This window comes from Semicossyphus pulcher, unplaced genomic scaffold (assembly GCF_022749685.1).
Source record: "Semicossyphus pulcher isolate SPU_LCO1_2020_fin unplaced genomic scaffold, fSemPul1.0.p SCAF_3, whole genome shotgun sequence".
Classification (NCBI taxonomy): domain Eukaryota; kingdom Metazoa; phylum Chordata; class Actinopteri; order Labriformes; family Labridae; genus Semicossyphus; species Semicossyphus pulcher.
The window spans coordinates 18,293,478-18,315,264 of NW_027211704.1; the positions used below are offsets into that span (position 1 = coordinate 18,293,478).

The 21,787-nt window shown below is 40.7% G+C and overlaps 2 protein-coding genes across 2 annotated transcripts; both read left to right on the forward strand.

Annotated features, from left to right (window-relative positions):
- Nucleotides 1-1,349: 1,349 nt before the first annotated feature.
- Nucleotides 1,350-7,387, forward strand: LOC138605743 (probable nuclear hormone receptor HR38). Its single transcript, XM_069678161.1, has 7 exons — nucleotides 1,350-1,476; nucleotides 2,987-3,819; nucleotides 4,132-4,261; nucleotides 4,505-4,668; nucleotides 4,805-5,007; nucleotides 5,114-5,292; nucleotides 5,400-7,387. The coding sequence occupies exons 2-7, from the start codon at nucleotides 2,989-2,991 to the stop codon at nucleotides 5,660-5,662; spliced, it is 1,770 nt and encodes a 589-aa protein (XP_069534262.1). The 5' UTR covers nucleotides 1,350-1,476; nucleotides 2,987-2,988; the 3' UTR covers nucleotides 5,663-7,387.
- A 9,965-nt stretch (nucleotides 7,388-17,352) lies between these two features.
- On the forward strand, nucleotides 17,353-20,943 carry LOC138605740 (uncharacterized). The gene is made up of 5 exons (XM_069678159.1): nucleotides 17,353-17,455; nucleotides 18,509-18,598; nucleotides 19,396-19,550; nucleotides 19,632-20,002; nucleotides 20,104-20,943. Exons 3-5 carry the CDS (start codon nucleotides 19,439-19,441, stop codon nucleotides 20,278-20,280), a joined length of 660 nt encoding a protein of 219 aa, XP_069534260.1. The 5' UTR covers nucleotides 17,353-17,455; nucleotides 18,509-18,598; nucleotides 19,396-19,438; the 3' UTR covers nucleotides 20,281-20,943.
- The last annotated feature ends 844 nt before the right edge of the window (nucleotides 20,944-21,787 follow it).

The following is a 21,787-nucleotide window of genomic DNA, read 5'->3' on the forward strand; positions in this document are numbered from 1 at the left end:
AGCTGAGACTGTGACATCCATAGTGAAAATGCCTGATGATGACATTACAATGTGTTTGAGATGTCACAACTCTTTGATTCAAAGTGTGCATTTTTGTAATATTGTTTGTGGTTTTGAGGTCCTGAGACTGTCCTCATCAAAAAATAGAGTGTAGTAACAACTGACCTACATGGAGGTATAGGCTGGAGGGCTTGTTTCCTGTGCTCAGAGGATTAATTATGTTAGAAGACAGAAATGAGATGCATCTATGTGGATTGGAGAAATAATTGAAACTGCATGAATGTAATTGCAGTTTTAATACAATACCATGGAAGAATTGACGGCCTACTTAGTCTAATAAGTCTAATACTTTTCATTCTAATTTCTGAGCTGAATCATGTGGTGCCATCTCCAAGTTTAAAGCGATACTTTTTCAATTTTGGAAGCAAAAAACATGAGCCACATCAATCAATCATTTTTTTGTCACGACAGGCAATTGTTAGTGCCGCAGTATAACAAAAACATAGAATTACACACAAAGCACTTAAACACATAACAAAGTATCATTGAGTTTAACAGAAGTTTAAAAAAAAAAGAAACAAATCTGAGGTTAAAAGATTTTTCTTTGCCCCAGAAACAGCTTACAAAACATCTCAATTTAAACTCCATCATCTATTTTAATCATATCATGATGTAGGCCTACATGTTAATATTTCCATATTTTATCATATAAACTATGCATTAATATTTTCTCATTGGACATGAGGCAGAGCTCAGAATAAGTAACTAAATAAACCTTGGGACGAGGGGGTCCATAAAACTGTAGTTTTAATTAAAAAAGTAGTTCAATAAAGTTTTTATTTCAAAATGTCCTTTAAAATAGAAACGGTAAAACTGAACACCTTGGCTCTCTGTAACTTGTAAGTTAAAGTATAAAATCACAGAGTATTGCTTCTATAATAGCAAAAATCCCATTTAAATACAAAAATAACACACAGGTGTTTCCTGCTCTGTCGTATAACACACCTCCCTGATGTAAACGTGTTAAGCTTCTATATTTCCAGACATGAAACGTCTGCACCTCCAAACTACGGCTATTTTTAGCATTTTTCATCTAGTAATAGCCCCACGTGAGCGCCTCTGTCGTTGTTGGTTTATATTTAGTACGCACGCTCCCCGACTCTTGCGTCAATGGAATCCCGTGCGTGCGTCACACGGAAGAACGTCTGTGTCGATCCCGACGCTGATTGGCCGGCGACCCGGAACGTTCCACCGCCCTGTTCACCATGTTTGGGCATTGACCCGCCTCTTTGTCGACGCGTTCAAAATAAAACAAGAGTGTGTGAAGCCTCCAGCGTTGGTCTGACCCACTCTGTTTGTGTGAATGTGTTTGAATGAGTGTGTTTGGTGACAGCAGCTGGCAGAGGTTACGTTCATCAGTTTTACTCATTTGGAATAAATGAAAAGCTTCAAAATCCGGATATTTACATGAACCAGGTAAGAGAAAGTGGACAGTTGCCTTGAATATATTGATATTTATTTATTTAGTGGGCCAAATAAAGGCTCATGTCAGATGTATATGCTTGTCATTACTAATAGTTAATAGTAGTTGATATAACTACTTGCATTGCTCACATTATGATACAGACTGATGGAAAATTGTACAATTTGTTTTTAGCCTTATCCTCTGTGTAGCAGTGATAGCTATACACAAAGTTAAAGTTTGTTAGCTTAACCTAGCTAAAACGAATGTAGTCCTATGCAGCAGCCCTGCAATGGTTCTTAACTTTATTAAGGTTGTAATGTTGAGATTTTTTCAAACTATTTTAGAGGTAGTTACTCATTGATGAAATGGGATGTAGCTAAACAATTTAGCCAAAAACACATTGCCAGCAGTACAAACTACCTTTCAGAAATGAACACAAAGTTCAATAAACACCTCTCTGACCCAATTTTAACACAAACTGAACATTTGTTTTAGCTAAGTGTACTTAATAAACTCTGTTTGGTTAAGTGTTTCCTGCTGGTAATTATACTACTGCTGCAACTACACAAGTGCTTCCCTAAGAGTTTATCAGCTGTCGGGTCTACATACTCAACTCCAGGATTTTAAATGTTGTATGTGTATGTTTGGATTTGTTACTTTTGCTGTACAGAAAACAAAGACATTGAGTAAGGCACATTTATAGCACATGCACCACATCTCTGTAGAGTAAGTCTAGCAAAGTTGTACGATTAAGAATGAGAGAAATAATTGGTTTGAATTTGAGGAATTTCTAAGAATGCTCAGTTACAGTGATATGAGCTTTACTTTTCTTGCCTTTTACTTAGGGTAAGGAGGTTTGCACTTGTGGATACATGCCCATTCGCCCAGTCTTTCATACTCTCTCTCTCTATCTCTCTCTCTCACACACACAGACACACACACACACACACACACACACACATAAACAGGCTTTGCCACCTTTCCCATTTAAGCTGGCATACAGCCCACCCTGAAATACAATCTGCAACACTCGCTGGTACAGTCCCTGTGAGAGAGGGTTGCCCTCCACTGAAGGAGGTTTTCAGAGCATTAACAGCCTGTAACACAATATCTGACAATATCTGACTCCACCGGACCACCCTCTGCATGTTCTATGGCGGACTGATTGAGCTAGAGATGTGGCATGAAGGGGAAATAAGAGCGTTCAAGGTGTTAATGTTGGCTACTGTTTGGATGCTTATAGAGGGATGATTAAAAATGCTGACCTACATGATTTAAGTCGTATCTTGTGCACTGGGATGTCTGAACTTTATTGTATGTATTACCACATTCACACGTTATTTAAACAAACAGCTCATTATGGGCCATAGTCTACTTGATTTAACTTACATGCTCTTATTTTGAAAAAGCAATAATTCAAAGACACAATATTTAGTGTAAACAATCATATACCTATATAAGTAAACAAACATTTGGGTTTTATTTTCCTCATTAGTAATGGTGTCTCTTCCTTTGTCCTAGCAATGCCCTGTGTACAAACCCAGTATGCATCCCTGCCCCATGACACCTACTTCAGCTCTGAGTTCTTGAATCCTGACCTCAGTGCCAAACTGGTGATGGACATCGGTGGCCAAAAGGACCAGCTGTCTACATCTTCGTTGCCGAGCATCAACACCTTGGTGGGAAATGGCTACGTGGGGGAGTTTGATGGCTATTCCTGCAGGATCACCACCTCTCCTCCCGCCTCTACGGTTTCATTCAGCCACAGTGCTTTATCCGAAAGCCCTCAGATGCAGAGCCAAGCCTTCAAGCTGGATGATCTCCAGGTGTATGGCTGTTACCCAGGCTCCTTTGCGCTCAGCTGCCTTGATGAAACACTCTCGTCATGTGGCTCTGACTACTATGGCAGCCCGGTTTATGCCGCTGCTTCACCTCCGACACCAGGCTTCCAGACCCAGTCTGCACCTGTCTGGGATTCCCCTTTCAGCCCCTACCCCTCAGCCCCCCCGGCCTCTGTGGCTGATAAGGCCGCCATGGCCCAGCAGCTCTCCTTTTTCTCCTTCAGTCCCACACAAGAGCAGCACTCTCCCTTGGGGCACCATCAGGATGTTCAGCAGGGCCATGACGACCCTTTCTTCCAGCCTCCTCAGCAGCATGTCTCTCCGCTTCATTGTCCCCCCATGTCCCTGGAGCACGGATCCCTAGAAAGCCAGAGGATAATGGAAGGGGCCATGACGTCCCCCAAAACCCACAACCCAGGATCCAGTGAGGGCCGCTGTGCAGTGTGTGGTGACAATGCATCCTGTCAGCACTATGGAGTCCGCACCTGTGAGGGCTGCAAAGGTTTCTTCAAGGTAAATCGCTGAGAGGTGTTATCCAAGTTTTTCTCCTGAAAAGACCCCGACTGATAATCTGGTTGGGATGAATCGGGTTTTGTCCGAGGTTGTTTTTAAACAGTAAAGCATTACAAGTTTGACCAGCCAGGAGCTCTGACAGTTATTTCAGCTGCACAATTTACCGCTAAATACATTACATTATGTTTTTTATTAAAAAAAATGTATTAGTAGTATATATGTATTAGCAGTGAGTTAAGGTTATTGTCTGATGGTGACTCAGTGGAGCATTGTAAACCTTTAGTAATGTAATATTTTTTCCTTGTTTGACAGCGAACCGTACAGAAAAATGCGAAGTATGTGTGCCTTGCCAATAAAGACTGTCCCGTGGACAAGAGGAGGAGAAACCGCTGCCAGTTCTGTCGTTTCCAGAAATGTCTCGCAGTGGGAATGGTCAAAGAAGGTAATGCAAGGCTCCCTTAAAGCTTTCAGTGACTTACGTATGACGAAGAGAAACCAGGGTTTTGCAATCACAGTCTTGTGAAACCAAAGCTAGGAGCGACAGACATATGTTACCAGAGCCTTATAGAGTCAGCTGCAGAAAAAGGGAAACTGAGACAGGAGTTGCAGGCTGCAGCGACGGCCATGTGAGCGTCACAAACGTGTGCTTTAACATTTCATCTGCTTGTTTCTGTCCTTCTCTTAGTTGTCCGCACGGACAGCCTCAAAGGGCGCCGGGGTCGCCTGCCCTCCAAACCCAAGACTGTGGCCGAGGCTTCATCCACGACCCCCAGTGTCAACATCATAGCCTCTCTTGTCAGGGCTCATGTGGACTCAAACCCGACCATTGGGAAGCTCGACTACTCCAAGGTAAATCACAAGACTCCCATGGTGTCCAGAGCTCCTTTTATTGATCAGAGCAGATACAACTACCTCAAGACTGGCTGAAGAATGAAAGCATAGACAGAGAACAGTTCACTGACCCGTCCCTTCTCTTCCTCCTCAGTACCAGGAGACGGTGGACAACCTGAAAGAAAAGGAGGATGCTGGTGACATCCAGCAGTTTTATGATCTTCTGACCGGTTCTTTAGATGTAATAAAAACTTGGGCTGAAAACATCCCAGGATTCACGGATTTCTGCAACGAGGACCAGGAGCTGCTCCTCGAATCTGCCTTTGTTGAGCTCTTCATTCTGAGACTGGCATACAGGTCGGCCTCTTTTACAGTTTTGAAAATGTCACTTTAACTTATTTTTCACTAGACTAATGTGAGCCGTTCAATATACTGATTGTGCTATTGGTCTGAACCTGTGCAGGTCAAATGCAGAGAAGGACAAGCTGATCTTCTGTAACGGCGTCGTCCTCCACCGACTGCAGTGCGTCCGCAGTTTTGGGGACTGGATCGACTCCATCATGGATTTCTCCCAGAGTCTGCACCGCATGAACCTGGACGTCTCCTTTTTTTGCTGCCTTGCAGCGCTAGTAATCGTCACAGGTGAGAGCCTCTTTTCACTTTTGATTAACACAACTCTGGCTGCGTTTGATTTTAGTGTTTTAGATTGACAGAACTGTGTTACTCATGAGGACATCTTCTGCTTCTAGATCGCCATGGCCTTAAAGAGCCCAAACGGGTCGAGGACTTTCAGAATCATCTCATCACCAGTTTAAGGGAACACGTGAGCGGGAACGGATCAGAGACGAGCCGGACCCAGCCCAACTATCTCTCTCGCCTTTTGGGTAAACTCCCCGAACTGAGGACTCTATGCACACAGGGCCTGCAGAGAATCTTCTACCTGAAACTGGAGGACCTGGTCCCCCCTCCACCGATAGTGGAGAAAATCTTTATGGACACTCTGCCATTCTGAAAACACGTGAACACACATGTTTTTTGTAACATGAATAGACACAAAGCACCTAATGAGAGGTTTTATCAATGGACTCTTCTGGAGAAGCTCCTTCTATTGCACTGACATGTGCTCTGACGAAGTCTGACATTGTTCAAGAGACCATTATTTTTTAACATTACGTTAAACAATGGAATATGGTCCCTGCGTGACTACTGCATAGAATGTATCTCAGTTCAATGGACCTGTCATACACAGAGCTGAAATGGTCTCAGCAGTTCAGGACAGTTTATATCTATATTTTTGTGTGCATTTGTAAAATTACTTTCTTGCTGTGCTATATGTGTGAATGTTGTCCTGTTACACAGCTAACACGTGAATATCTCAGTAGATGCAATGCAGTGTTACATACTTAGCTTTCTCTAAACAGAAAAGAAACACTAATCAGTTAAATAGCATGTGTTAAACTTGCTTTTTGAGCCCACTGAGAAGCTGAGATATAGATTACATAAAAGGGCAGGCAGTATCCACATACTGTTTCTTTAAAGGGCTGCGGAGTCCTTTTAAAAAGGGAAATATTTACTAATAGATCATTTTAGTCCTGATGCTCATGTGGAAGGTCTTGGACCAAAGTTTACTCTTATTTTTATACTACCACTTACAAACCTTATTGCCTTAAAGCTAAACAAAATGTTCTGCCATAACTCTTATGCTGCCATTTTGCAACACCTTGTAAAGGCTGATGCTGGCAGGGTTCCTGTTGAACCACGTCCCTGTAAAAACATATTTTTTTGGCCTTAAAAAACAAAAAATGGACTCACTTAATGAAACATAAAGTGCCTTTTGTAAAGCCTCAGTCTTTAAACCATCATAAGTGAAGCCAAGTGAATTTCATTCCAAATATCACATGCAGCGAGCCCCTTGTATTACAGCCATGAAATTATCTACTTCAGTGCCGCAATCAGAATTCAATTTGTACTTATGACTATGATTTCAGGTCCGGATCAGCTTTTGTTAAGTGAAGTGCCTGAGGGACACGAGTGTCAGTGCAGTCTCACAAAGAGCATACAAAACTTGAACACACATTTCACACTGCCAAACTGGAAGGACATCAAGCGATGACAGCTGGTTTAGGATCTACAAGAACTAAATCCTGTTCACATGTCCCCGAGGCAGTGAAATCCAGAAGTACAGTCGAGCCGTCCAGCTTATGATTGAGTTAAGTCAAAGCACATTTTGGAGTCTCTTTGTATCCACCATCAGACACAGTATATCCTTTCTATGATTCGTTTTTACCGAACAGAGCTGTAAAATCCACTTACATAAGCAGACATCTAATGTTTGATGAGACGGTTGATTAATTGGTTTCTCGTCACTGGCTGCGGTTCATCGCCCTACATGCAATTTGAACCTCAACTTTCTGTGTGTTTGTAAAACTCTCCTACTGTCTTCCAAATTCTTCTGAATTGTAGTGTAGTTTTTTACATGTTATTTTTTTTAAATTTTCATTTTAAAATGTGCTTAAGAAAACTCTTCACAGTGACATGTGAAGAGAAGATGAGCAGCTAAAAGCACTTCAGACATGGTTCAAACAACATGAAGAGCACTCCTTTCTCCTGCTGTATGTGTTTTGTTTGAGACGTGTGTGTGGACTTACTGCCAGGGCTTTCATACCATGGTGCAGGATTATTCAAAGAGAATATTTGATATTAAAAGTTTTGAAAATACACCATTGGCTTCTTTTGTTTAGATGTGATGTGGACTGTGTCACATTACAGTTTCTATATTGTCTATGCAAATATGTTTTTATTTCGTCTTGGAGTACATAAGTTATGCAACCGTTGCAACTGTTTCTGTTTGATTTTACTAATTGAATCCTGGTGTACAATTCAATTGCCTTGTTTTGTTTGATGTACATAGACTGTACATAATAAATGGGCTTAGCCTCTTGGTTTAAAAAGTGAAGCCAATATAGAAGTGGCCAGCAGGGGGCGAGTCCAAGAAGAAGTCAGATTGTATGGAACCAGATGAGAAAATGTCGATTTATAACCTCGGTAAACATTTTAATAATGAGTTTATGGTTTATGAAAGAAGCTTTATTATCTCGAGATAATGAAAAAAATCCACCCAAGATCAAGACAAAACAAAACATTTGTTGTCTTTTATTACTTGTGCAATGTCAGCATGCATAAATAGAGCTGAATCCCCTGATTTAAGCTGAAAATGAATGAATGATTAAGGAGCACCCAGTAGTGATAAACACTCATTCAAAGCACTTCAATCCATTTTCAGATACGAATCCTCCCTGACAGTTGTTAGCTTAGCATGCTAAAACCCGGAACTAAGATGGTGAGGATGGTACATGCTCAACATCAGCGTGTTAGCTTCATCATTCTGATCATGCTAGCAAGCTGACATCATCATTAGCTGATAGCACTGATTAGCTAAAGTAACTATGCCGCAGTAAGTGTTTCCCAATCTGTTAGCGCAACAGGAAACAAAGCTCAGGCTTTATTTAACACAACTCACACAACTTGTTCCATATTAATGATGTGATGAAAAGTGACCGAAAGTAGTCCTTCATCTCCTTTTCTCTGTCTGTGTTGTTTTGTCAAACATGGTGTTAATGTTGGCAACTTTCCTGACCAAAGGGAAGACGACACCGTGCCACTCTCAGCCACCGCAGACTGCAGCACGGACAGCATTCAGCCACTCGACACACGATCCTACTGTACACCACGTTCCGGTCATCTGGACTTTGGGGTTGGCAGACAGAGTGGAAAAAAGGGACAAGGGAAGAAAAGAGGAGGAGGCAAAATGAAAGCTAGCTTGCATTGAGGTGTTCATTATGTTACAAAATGGCAAGCAACAGCCTAAGTCAGATGTAATGAGGACAGCAGACCAGTGCTGTTTCATAAGACTGATTAAGACAAAGCTGCAGCTCTTAGCTTTGGTTTTTACTAAAAGCATTTTTCATCTGGTGGTAGAAACCATATTCTGCTTTAATCCCTTTTGACCTTCAGTGCGACTTAATGGTCACGTATCCATGACAGGTCAGACATGTTGTCCCTTTACATTGGCCAAACACAAACTTAAAATACATTCCCAGTGAATGCATCTCTTGTTTGAACTTGCGGTGTTTCTTGACAACATCTTTTTCCAGCAGAGGAAATGTACCATCTGGAGCTGCCATTGGCCCCTTAACTTTTGACCTGTGCCCTGACATGCAACACTTCTGCGTTCAGGAACAAGCTGTAGCCTTACACCCTGCACTCGGGAGACATTCGGACCAGTAATATGCAGCTTACTTGTCATGGTGATTTGCAGCTCAAACATGCCAGGCTCAGTGTTGAACACTTCTCCACTGCACCTTACCCAACTCAGCAGGAGAGGTTGAAATGTATAAAACAGGGAAATGTTTCCTTATTTTTTTTCAGTAAACGAAACTGTGCAGGATTGTCTGGCGTGTTGTACGATATATCTTCATTGCCATTGATTGAATGTAACCAAGTACATTTACTGAAGGACTGTACTACAACTTCCAGTAGAGGATGTTACTTTACACTTAAACTGTACTAGCAAGAAGTAAATGTTTAACTTTTTGTCCACTAATAAATGAGTACCAACAATAAGAATCTTTCTGCTAGCAGCTCTGTTTGACTTAGCGCTTAATGCTAATGACAGCTAGCTAACATGCTCATAGTTACAATGCTAACACACTACTCGTTACAATAGTAAATAAACAATATTAATACTTACAGCCTGTGTTCACCCTCTTTGCTTAGCATGGTAGCATGCTAAAATATGCTAATTAGAGATAAACACAGAGTACGGTTGAGGCTGAGGGGAATGTCACCAGTGTTTCAGGCAGCATATCTATGTTCACATCTCAAAATCCTTTTAATATGACTATTGACTATAGCCTTGACTATAGCTTTCAGAGGGTTTAATGTTCTTCGCCATGTTCTTCCATAGGTCAAATATGTAATGTATGTTTTCCTCTCCCAATAAGAAGAAAAAAGACGTGTTGGTCCAGACCAAACGCTGGATAAAGCGGAAGCCCCGACAGACTGGCCGTTGCTCCCAGAGGCTTTCTCTTCATGACATCATTAGACAATAGATTGACAATATGATCAACAGACCTGATCTAAAACCAACTGACCATAATGAGTCACCCATACAGGTCAAGGTCGGGTTGGTGGTCCTAGGATAAGGGTAGACCCATGAACAGGACTTCCCCGTCTTTACGGCTCTACCTGGACCCTGGGACCTGAGATAGGACCCGAGACAGGTGCTGTCTGTATTTTTCAGGTCTGGGAAGAGACCCATTCTATTACCTGAATCCTGGGTATAATTAATATGTTATTTATATTCTATTAGTTTGCTTTTAGATATTCAACCTATTTAAATAAACTGAAAAAGGAAGGGCATGTTCATATTGTTTTATTCTGCTGTCTCATTTAAAATTCTGGATGCAAAAGTTATCTTTTGATCCGGTATATCAAAAGCTTTAATATTATTAAAAAATTGGACCCAGGGTTTCACCAAAGAGGACTTCATCCTCTGAGGATGATGAATCCTCAGGACCAACTTCATGGCATTACATGTGGTTACAGTCTGCAGCGTTTCAGTCTGGACCAAAGTGGCACTACCTTCTATAGAGCCATGTCGACTTGAGAAATCTGAACCAGCTTTTTTGATCTAATATTGTGCTGTGTCAATAAAATGTTCTTTTATATTTTATGTACCCTTTTTTTCAAAAATATCTTTTCCTTTTGAGTTCTTACCTGATTTCACTCAGGTAAAACTTGATGTTTCTCTATCAACACTGTAAAATAATGTGATTTACAGTGATGAATGACTTGAATGATCTCTTTCATTTTTCATTTCTTCAAAGAAGTTGGCAATTAAGTCATAAGTCATACATATATCTCTGTCAAACAGAAGCTGCCGTGTGTGTGTGTGTGTGTGTGTGTGTGTGTGTGTGTGTGTGTGTGGTGAGCAGCTGATTGCCAGAGAGGATATTGTTCCAGCGGGAGGAAAGCTAATAGGTTTGTTTGTGAGGATGCTGCACCTGTCGCTTATTGATGGATTGAGCTGTAAATAACTCGGAGGGGGCTTCTGTGTCTCATTCTCCGCTCCTCCTTTCTCTACAATACCTTTTGATGCGCACACACCTAAACACAGGTGCACATATCATTCTGCAGACTATATTCTTGAGCATCTCAGCTCTGTGCTGAATCCCTCACTGTGCTTTAAGAAGAAACTCGAGGAGTCTAAGTGATGAAGACATGATCGTTTAACTCCAGTGATGACCACAGTCTCACATGTACATCCAAACACTCACATGCAGCAGTACTCGTATGTGCGTGGGTGTGCTGTTGAGTGTGGAAAACCCTCTGTGAGTGTATTTATAGACGGCCATTGTTGCGCCCATAGAAACCTCTGTAATTGGATCTGGTCTCCCTCGCTGAGAGAGTCCGGTGATAAATGAGTTGGCAGACGTCACTGCTCATGCCGTCCGTGTGATAACTGTACGCCCCGCTCCTCTGTCTTAAGCTCTTAGACCCGCAGGATTAAATTCATAAGTGGACGGTGAGCCGGCCGAATTATCGTCCGGGAGTGTGTGAGAGGAAGGGATGGAGGAAACCTGTTGGCTCTGTGGACATTAAATGTCTGTCTTCAATGTGTCCTTGGGTATAATACATTTCATTTAGAGGCCATGTAGACACTTAGAAGAAGGATATTGTGCTTCAAAGCTAGTAACCCTAAATGTATAATAAATGCTTTCTTTATTTGAACAGAGGATGGAAAAACAAATTACGATTAGACCTCTGACGTTAAAATAGCTTAAATGACCTTAAAGCTCCTGTGAGGATTCTGTTCTCTGCTTATGAAACAGACTGAAATTAATTCTGATGCCTCTATATGACCTACAAAAATAAACAGACCATCAGCGACAAGATTGATTATTTCTATATGGTTATTTTTAATGCCTGAACCCCCTGGAGGGGGGGTAGGTGTCAGACGAAGCGATTAACTGGACGCTGCCTTTGTTTACATTTTACAGGGTAGAAATTTAAAGCGAGTGATACATATGACTGTCAAAGAAAGCAGGATGAGATTTTTTGTTGAAAAACACCACTTAAGCACGTACAGGACAAAAATCAGTAAAGAGATAAGAGGTACGGCTTTGTCCACAGGGGGCGCCAAAACAACACAAACAGAAAGTTCTTCACAGGAGCTTTAAAAATTATCTAAAAACTAGGGATGCACGATATTATCGGCACGTTATCGGTATCGGCCGATATTGGCTTAAAAATGAACTATCGGATATCGGCCAACATGCCGGGGAATGGGCTGCTGCATACTTGATTAAATGCCCGACCTCGGCGCAATGGCGGGGAAAAAATATCGGTATCGGCAATCGGCTAAATGAGTTGTAAAATATCGGCATATCTGATATCGGCAAAAAATCCAATATCGTGCATCCCTACTAAAAACTAAAGAACACATCACAATCCAAAGCAGCAATTATTTTGCTTCTGTTTGAGTTTACAATACAGCAATATAAATAAAGATCCCCTAGAATACATTACTATGAGTTTTAATGGGTTTTAATGATGCATTCACACGGTACCTTGTAACTGCAATGATGAATTTTATTTCTGTAAACCTGTATATATGTAAAAGGAGAAAAATGGATTTAAGAACAAACACAGGAAAAAGAGAAAGACTGAAATTGAATTGATTGAATTGAACAGGCCGTTGATATATTTAACAAGCTATCAACTTTAAAACTCTACAGCTTTAAAAACCTGACAAACAAGTTGTGTAGATGCTGCTGGAGGAGCACAGTTAGCAATAAAGGAATTTCATCATGTGCGCGCGTGCGTGTGTGTATGTGTGCATCTGTATGTGCGCATGTGTGTGTGTCACTATGTTGGAAACTTCTCTCTGCTCAGCCGGAGAATATGAGAATGTTACAATTATAAAACAAGATTGACAGGATGGATAGTGTTGCACTGGCAGATGACAGTTCCTGGCTACATGCCCGGAAGTTATTTACAGCAAAGCCCCCCTCCCCTCCCCTCACACACACATACACACACGACACCGTACACACACACACACACACACACACACACACACACACACACATACTTCAGAGCGCCCCAATGCAGGGATCAAGTGCAAAGGGATGACTGTAGAGGTGGGAGGGCTGGTGGACAGGGTGTGGTGTGTGTGTGCATGTGTGTGTGCGTGTGTGTGTGTGTGTGTGTGTGTGTGTGTGTGTGTGTGTATGTTTACGGGTTCAAGGTCAGAGCAAACACATGGCGCAAACCAGCAAACACACTATAGGCGTGTGGTTAAGTATAGGGTGCAACATATATATAAATATTGTATGTATCAAATACAAGTTCACACTCTGCTTGCTAAAGATGGATGGAGATGAAGCCTCTTTAACGGTAACATGAATGTAAATCTACTACATCAGGAGTATTATCGTTTATCGGACACCTGCATCTCACTCAGAGCTGCTGAAGTGATAAAACATCACACATGTCCTTGGAAACATGAGGAGCTGTTAAAAATAGGAATTAACATACAGGCTTTAACACAGTGTTAAAAAGAACAGAGGACAGGGTTGATTTCTTTGGTTGAACATTTTGTACAATACATCATGCAATGTCTATCACTGTGGTACATTTTGGCTAGAAAACAGGAATGAGTGTGTTTTTCTTTGACTTTGTGGTTCTGTCCTTACTCAGAATACCTCACTGTTTATCAGTAAAATGTCCCTGCTTTGAAATATGAAGCGACTGCAAAGAGCTGATTAGCACTGAGACATGAAATAGGGAGGAGCAAATCCTTTTGCTTTGTGTAGAGTTTAAATAAATCTGCAAACAAGCTATTTTACCATTTCACGTTATGATTAGCTTATTCAAATCATACACAGTGAGACGGTAACCCACCAAGCAGGGCCCTATTGCTTTAATAGGCCAATTACAAAAGGTCACATAAATTGACCCTTGTTGATACATTACAAGATACTGTGTGACCCTTTATAATGCAGGCCGCAACTTACAGTGCGTCTTTGTATGAATCAGGCACAAAATAAAAGTCGGACCAGGTTTTATGTTATATTATATTGTATTATCATGGTCACAATACATTACTGCTATGTTCATACTGTTGAAAGAGTAAAAAAGGAGTACTTTGTATTTAAAGAGAAGAGATCAATTTAATTATTAGGTTCTTCTTGATGTTTCACATCAGTAGTGTTTGATCCATGGTTGGATCATCTACATCTATACAGTTGTGATATAGCGATAGAGTTTTGCGTCTGCGAGTGAGACAGAGATGCTTGTTGTTATGAAGTGGGTTTGTGTGCTTGATCATATGTGAGGAAAACTGTGAACCTCTGTAGCACCAGTGCTATGTGCAAAGTTAACGTACAGCCCTGCAAATTGCTCTTTAAATAAGATAATATACATTAGGGATAGGCCAGGCCGATTATCGGCGCCGATATTCGGCATTTTGACGCATTTCAGCATCGGCCTTTTTAAAAAAATTTTATTTATCCGACGGCCGATAAGAGATCAATTTAAAACTGGGTTATTTTGGCTCTGATGCAGCCTCACCTCTCTGTCTGCAGTCCCTTCTCTGTCTCCAGCATTGTCCCACCCACAGCACTGATTGGTTACACGCAGAGCCATGGCACGGGTAACAGCCAATCAGCAGTGAAAGCTGTGCATGCAGAGTGCTCACACACACAGCAGAGAGGAGAAAAAGTTCATTTCTTTGCAAATTTAATTTAACTTTGTTTTATTTACTTTATAAAACTTCAGGAAGTTATTTATTTATTTATTTAAATTTTCAGTTAACTTCATAAGAGATGCTGCTGACCCTGGGAACTCCCTGCGCTTTTTGTTTGTTTGTTTAATAAACATATGCTTAAAGGCAATTAAACAAAGTTAAGTGTTGGAGTCTGTATTATTCAAAATAATATTTTCACTTTTACTGCAAATGAATATCGGCTCCAAATATCGGTTATTGGCCTCCTTGACTACTAAAAAATCAGTATCGGTATCGGCCCTGAAAAAACCATATCGGTCTATCTCTAATATACGTACAGTATATATATACACTAATATATATAGAGTCAACAGATATAGCAGATGTTAGGCCAGTAAGGCGAGGAAGCAGAAAATAAACAATAACAGCAGATGATAACAAGGAAAGAATAACTACAAATTCACAGCAGTTAGTAAAAGGAAATGACACAAATGTGTCCTCTTGTGACTTGACAAATACATGACTCTCTTGGCATCAGAGAAATTGAGGCTGCCTACCTCTCACGGAGAGTTACATAACCAGTCTGAAGAAGAGGGAGCTGGCACTCTGTTGAGATCACAAGGCTTATGAATTCAGCTGTCAGGGAGTGACATTGAGGGCAAAACTGCTGCTCCTCCTAAGTGGATGGTATAGAAGTCAGTCTGCCACCCAGGGGACTCTGTCTTAATGTTGGTCTATTTTTAAACAAATATCAGTCACAGAAAACACATGACTGAACACTCAAAATGCCACACACACACACACACTCACTCACACCCATACAGTCTTCGTGTCAAAAATGATCTCTCTTCCGAATGGCTCGAGCCACCTGCTGTTAAAAGTACAGAAGAACAAAATATTTCTGCCATCTTGTGCTGGTGCCTTGGAGTCTTGGAGTAGAGATCGGCTGGTGGAGCCGGAAATTCCTGCCCCTTCCGCTAAACAAAATCAAAATCTACACAGAAAAGATCCCTCATGTTGGCGCACTTAACAGCAGAGGAGCTTCTTGTGTTGGTCTGAAGCTGACATTCAAAGATATGGAAAGTTCAATGACTGTAGTGTTAATGTTTATGTTTCCTCTCGCCGTTCTTTCTCGACGCTGATACTCAGGAGCAGATCAGCTGCAGGAGCCTCTTGTCAGAAAAAACACTTGGACATAAATCAGCATGATAAGAAGTAACTATAATGACAGAAAATTTATTTGAGTCGATTTTGATTTTATAGTTTGACCTACTTCCCATCTGTTAACATGAAGGAAGCGGGCTTTTTGACCTATACTGCAGCTAGTCAGCAGGGGGCGATAGAGATATTGTGCCTTCACTTTTAGGGAGCTGTCACGCTATCTAAAAAGTTGAGGTGAATTGAAAAATGTCATTTTTATTCTTTTAGATCACATCCCGGGTAATATTGTGCATCTATTTGACAATAAAGGCCAAAAAAAATACAGAAAATCCTTTCTTCGTATTCTTATATCAAAATCTGATCATTTTTTCTTCCTGTAAAACAAAATATCACGTGTGCTTACGTAAGCTAGTACCAACCAATAATATCATGACATCCACCCGTCAATCAATCTGCAACATTTAGCCGCAGAGCACCAAGAACGCTCGGTCATTTAGCTAGCTACTGCGATGTGGAGAACGTCTGTCTACGCCCACTTCTCAACGATCAAATCGAATCCCTCTCATGATATGTCCCGCCTGCACGTCCTGTTTCACTCGGAAATGCGTCACGATACGGAAGCTAGATACTCTCGAAATGCCGTTTCAGCTGGACATTAAACAGTATAGTGGAGACCAAAATAGACTAAAAGGAGTGTAGATACTTCTTTAAAACACATCAAACTTTGGGCAAATATTTTGAATATTTTTCTTTATTTGACAGTGTTACAGGCAATGTTGAGGATGTTGTCAAACAAGCAGCAGCGCAAGGGAATCGTAATTCAGGGAGCTTTGGGGGGGCTGGACTTTTTATAGCAGGTGCTAATGATTTATGACAACAACAACAACAAAATAAATCCTAATACTAAAGACAAACAAGATTAAATTATCCTGGATATATAATTGAACTGCATGTCACTAAATGTACAAGCACAATTAAACATCCAGATACGATCAAATCACCACAAGAAGCATCTGGGGATTTACAATAAATAGCTAGCTAGCAGCTGCCTGCCAGCTGTAGCTAACGTGAGCCAAAGGCACACAGCATAGCAGAGGTAGCTTACTTTTAGCTCAATAACTTCCACTATTTAAGAAGTTTGTTCTGCCAGCACTCTTACTCACCATCATTCTCCTCGTTCATTGACCTTTGTGTATATCATCACCATGTCCTCCACTTGTTAGCAATTAGCATCCTAATTGGTGGAATTAGCAGTCTGTGATCATTGCCATCTGACTCCATCCACTCTCTCTAGTTTCTTCGCGATAACAAAGCTGAGGTGGGCCAATCAGCCTTTTATTTTGAAAGGTGACCACACATTTTCCTCAGACAGGTGTTTAAACATTTCTATAATAATCATCATTGATTAATGACGGTTATGGTCGAGCTGTTTTTTGTATTTATTACACAATTAGCCTTCTGCTTTCAGCATGCTACAGTATGTGAAGAAAATTTTGAAAAATAAAATGCTCTCGCTCTCTTATCACCATGAAACCTGTTTAAACATGTTTAATTTTTGGTATGATTTAACTTCCTTTTGAAGTGACCACTAATCAAATGTGTAGACCTTAAAAATACATACAATTTTTCAGGTAGTACTTTTATTTTGAAGGCGGACTGTTAAAAAGACTTTGCAGGTTGGGCTCAGGTGAACTCGCGCTGTAGGTCGGGGTAGTGACGTCATCAGAGTACAACGCGGATCCTGTCTTGTCTAGTTTGGGCAAGGGAAAGGAAGTTTATTAATCCTCATCATTAGCTCCGCTCCGTCAGAGCTGCGGCTGCACTTCCTGCCTGGAAAAACTGATCGCTTTCAGTGTAAGTAAACCTGATTATTGTATCTGATTCACGGTGGAAAACTATCCTCACATGTTTTGAGCCTCACAGCTGGAAAAAAAAGGCAGAAACCGAAGCGAAATCTAATTTGTGTTCCTCATTTTCATCTGAAACTGAGCAAACAAGTTAAATTACACAATTATGATTCATGTACGGTCAGAAAGAGGCGAAACGTTTAGACGCTGATTCTGTGCTATTGTTCAAAATGATATGTTAAGTATCCAGATGTTTTGGGGAAAAAGAAAGAAAACAATCAATAGTACACATTTATTTTAAAGTGTATGCACTGGAACACATGAACTACAAGTTATAAGTGAAGTACTGTACTCAAGCATGGTGTTAACGTGTGCTTGAGTATTTCCAATGTATAGAACTTAAAACTTACTCTACTACATTTATATGGCAATAGCCAGTTTCTTGTTACCTTGCACATTACTGATAAAATGTAGCTTACACAATTACTTGGATCTGAATACTTTTGCAAATACTGATACTGAAGCCTTTTCTATTTTATATAATTTTCATAAAATCCCTTTGAAACACCTTTAACACGCAGAGTAACAGTGTCACCTAACACACACATTTTAAGGAGGGCATTGCTGTTGCTGTCTTGTCTTTTGGGAATAGTTTTGACACAATTCTGCCCTTTTATCTTCTAACTTTCTGTCTGACGCACAACATCTTAAATGTTTGAGTGATTAACGGTCAACTATGTAAAGAATGTTAAAAACAGCAAAGTACACAGCTGTGCTTGATACTAAAAATAGAACCTGATTCTTTCTCTTTCAAGTGTCGGCTGAAACAAACTCTCATGTCACAGACTCTGACTGAGTGTTTGCAAGGTTCCCCTTTATGCAAAAAAGATTTCACTTCCCTGTTTTCAACAGCTACTTCCTTGTGTTTGACGTTTTCCAGCACAGTATGTGTTGTTACTTGAGCAGAACGAGTTTCCATTGGCCTACCTGGCAAGAAACAGGCTCGTCTGTAAACATGCTTTGAATCTGGATTTACTTTCTGACTCCTTGACTATGACAGGAAGCTTGTTCGAGATGGAGGAGACTCGACAGGAGAAAACCATGAAGCCCGCTGTAAGAAAACAAGAGGAGTCCTGAATTGTTATTAGTGGTAAGTACATGAGTACCAATACAAGAGACGCTGTACTGTCTCTGACTTATTACGTTTAAATTTCACTTATATGCTAATGCAAAATAAATACATAAGGCTTATGTGCAATTTGGAAAAGGCTATGAAAAAACACGTAGACTTGTTTTTAGACAAAATATGTATAAAGTTTATCTGAACAAATTCAGCATATTAAAAACATTATGAGGCCTTCTTTTGGTGCAGCGTGTGTGGGGCGACTCATGACCTTAGTATATACAAATTAAGGAAAACTTAATTATGTATGTGAACATAACATCACAGCCATGAAAGTTATGGATGGCTGCATTGGCCTGCAGGTTTATCGGCTACCTCTTTGATCCACTGCACATACATTTCTCATAAACTAATGGAAATACTTGGTTGACATTTTGAACAGGTGCATATGTTTCATAAGTAGCAGATACATTGTAATAAGTTTGGTGATCCCTGGACTTTGCACGTGGCCCTAACATGACGTTGACATTTGGGGTTCAGAGTGAAATATTGATCAAATTTTGGATGAATTTCTGTGAATACTTAACGTCACTCAAAGATAAACTTTTATAACTTTTGTGATCCCTGAACTTTTAATCTAGCGTCATCATAAAGTTCTGTAGTTGGTCATAATGCAACCAATACCTACATAATTAATGTATTAATGTATGCTTAAACTTTTGCTGCTCGTTCAGCATTTAGAGATGCTAGCATGACTGCACAATCTTAGTCTTGTTCCTAATATCTCACTGTCTGTTTGTATATCGGATATGTTTACTGTACAGTTGAGTCCTGCGTTGACTGGCTGCAGATCTCTGAGCCGGTGAGATGGAGGAAGCGTACAGTGAGCTGTACGAGCAGTATCTCCGCCTGAGGTCCCTTTGCCTGAGACAGGCTGCTCTGCTACATCAACTCACAACTGCTCTGCAGAAACAGCAAGGTCCAGATTATTAAACACTGTCATCATTATAATGCTCCTAAACATGTGCCAGTTCTGATATTTAAAACCTTTTGTCTATAGGTTCAACTGTTCCAAATGGAGAGAGTGACATGATGTCCATCCCTATCCAGTGCACCCAAGAAATCCCTGCATGTCTCCTGGGAAACGTTCAACCGCTAACAGCCAAAAGAAACAACCCTGCAGCGCAGTGTGGCGTTGGTGGACCCTCTAGAAATGTGGGCATTTTCTCTGATCTCCTCGCTGAAGATATGTCAAAGCTCTGTGTGGACATGCCTCCTCAAAGGAAGGAAGAAGGGAACTTGGAGCAAAAGGTGGCGCCCCTGATAAGCTTGGACTCCTACTCGAGGTGGCAGGGAGCCCCTTTTAATGTCACAAAAAATCTGGGTCAAGCAGATCACCTTTGTGGAGACAGGACGATGCACACTGCAGCGGTAGGTGTCTTCGATGGCCAGGGGTTTTCCAATTTGTCTTTCGATTGTGACCATGTTCTTCCTCTAATAACTCCATGTCCCGTCCTCTCTGTTTGTGTCAGATGCCTGTGACAGACAATCCCAACCTGGTCTGTGACTTCCTGAATCCCTCTGGAGGGATGCTGATGTCAGATGTGGCTCTGCACTCTCATGTTTGTGAGTTCTGTCAGGCGGTTTTCCCCGGAGACACAACCACCAGAGGAGAGTTTCTACGACATCTTCACACCCACGTCACCTAAGCTGATCTGGCTTCTCCTCCTGACATATAAGTGATGTGTGCTTAAGGACGTGCTGTGATCGAGCAGGTATAACTCAGTTAACCTGCTCTCTGGAAAAAGCATTGAAGATGACCCATTTTTCATATGGCCTCCGTTTGCCTTTGGATGAACCGTGTAGATGCTGGCATCATTTCCTGTCTCTGAGATGTGAAATGAAGGGTGGAAATAGACTTTCTATGCTACCTCCTCCTCCACCTTACATCTACGGTACTTAGTATGCAGCCATGGTTATTTTTTCTAGTTTTTTTTTATATCCTTCACTGAAATGTATGCCTTCGCCCTGTTACATGGGTGTTGGAATTTTGTTTGTGGTCCCCACAGCTTTGAAATCTTACAGTGAAAATGACAAAATATCTCTTTGCATAGCTGCACAGTACTAGTTTGCATAGTATTGTTTTTTATGTGAACGTTTTCTTCTGCAAAAAGTATGTTAAACTAATCCAGGTGGAGCCAAACAAAGCTTTTCCCTGATCAAACTATTTAAGATTCTTCATGTCATTCTTGTGGCAACAACTTCACGTTTCTTCTTTACTGCATGTTCACTGATCATGATCCTCCCAAGATGTTTTCATGTGGCGCTTTTTACCACCAGAAAATGCCAACTAAAATATACTTGACTTACTATTCTGTGTTCCATGTGAATCCCTATGTTCATTGTAGTTTCTGGCACAGTGTTTATTTACGGTGACAAAGTTATTTTGTTGTTTGTGGAACTTTTGTGTTTTATTGATTACTTAATAAGACAGCGAATAATACCAATCATAGACACAACGTTGTGTAAATAACAGTTTGAAGAAATACTTATAAATAAACTGAAATAAGTATATTTCCACACCCTCTAGCTCTAGCACAACATGTAGTGGAGATAGTAGAAATACAATTTCAGTGCTCAAATCTATGAAGAATATTTCAAAGATTTAAATGCAGATTATTAGACTTCTTAAATTGATGAATGGTCACCCTGCTGTCAGCTCATCAGCTGTCTGCGGCTCAGCTTTGTGTCACAGAGGAAAAGCCTGGGCTAAGAATAGACTCAAAGATTTAACTCTCTAATTGTGTTGTGCTGACAGCTGATTGATGATGTTACCATAAGGACTGTTGCTCCCTTAATCACATGAAGGAAAACCAAGTTGTATATTATTGCTCCTAAATACTCAAAAAGGTCCATAAAGGATGAAGTGTGATTCATTAACAAGCACGCATGTAAGTCTACAGTACAGCACTGCTTTAGGCTAAATGCTAATGTCAATATGATGTTCTATTTGGCAGCACCTTATGGTGACGAGCGGCGCATACGTCCCAGATAACCAGACATCCACGGTTGGCTTCGGTTGTAACTCTTGATTTTCCTTGCTGACGGTCGCTTTCCTTTTTAGACTGTTTGCCTTCATCTGAGCGTCGAGTTTGTTTCTTTTTCACTCATTTTTGAAGTTGTATCTGTAGTCATCCATCTTTTCTTTGTTTGTTC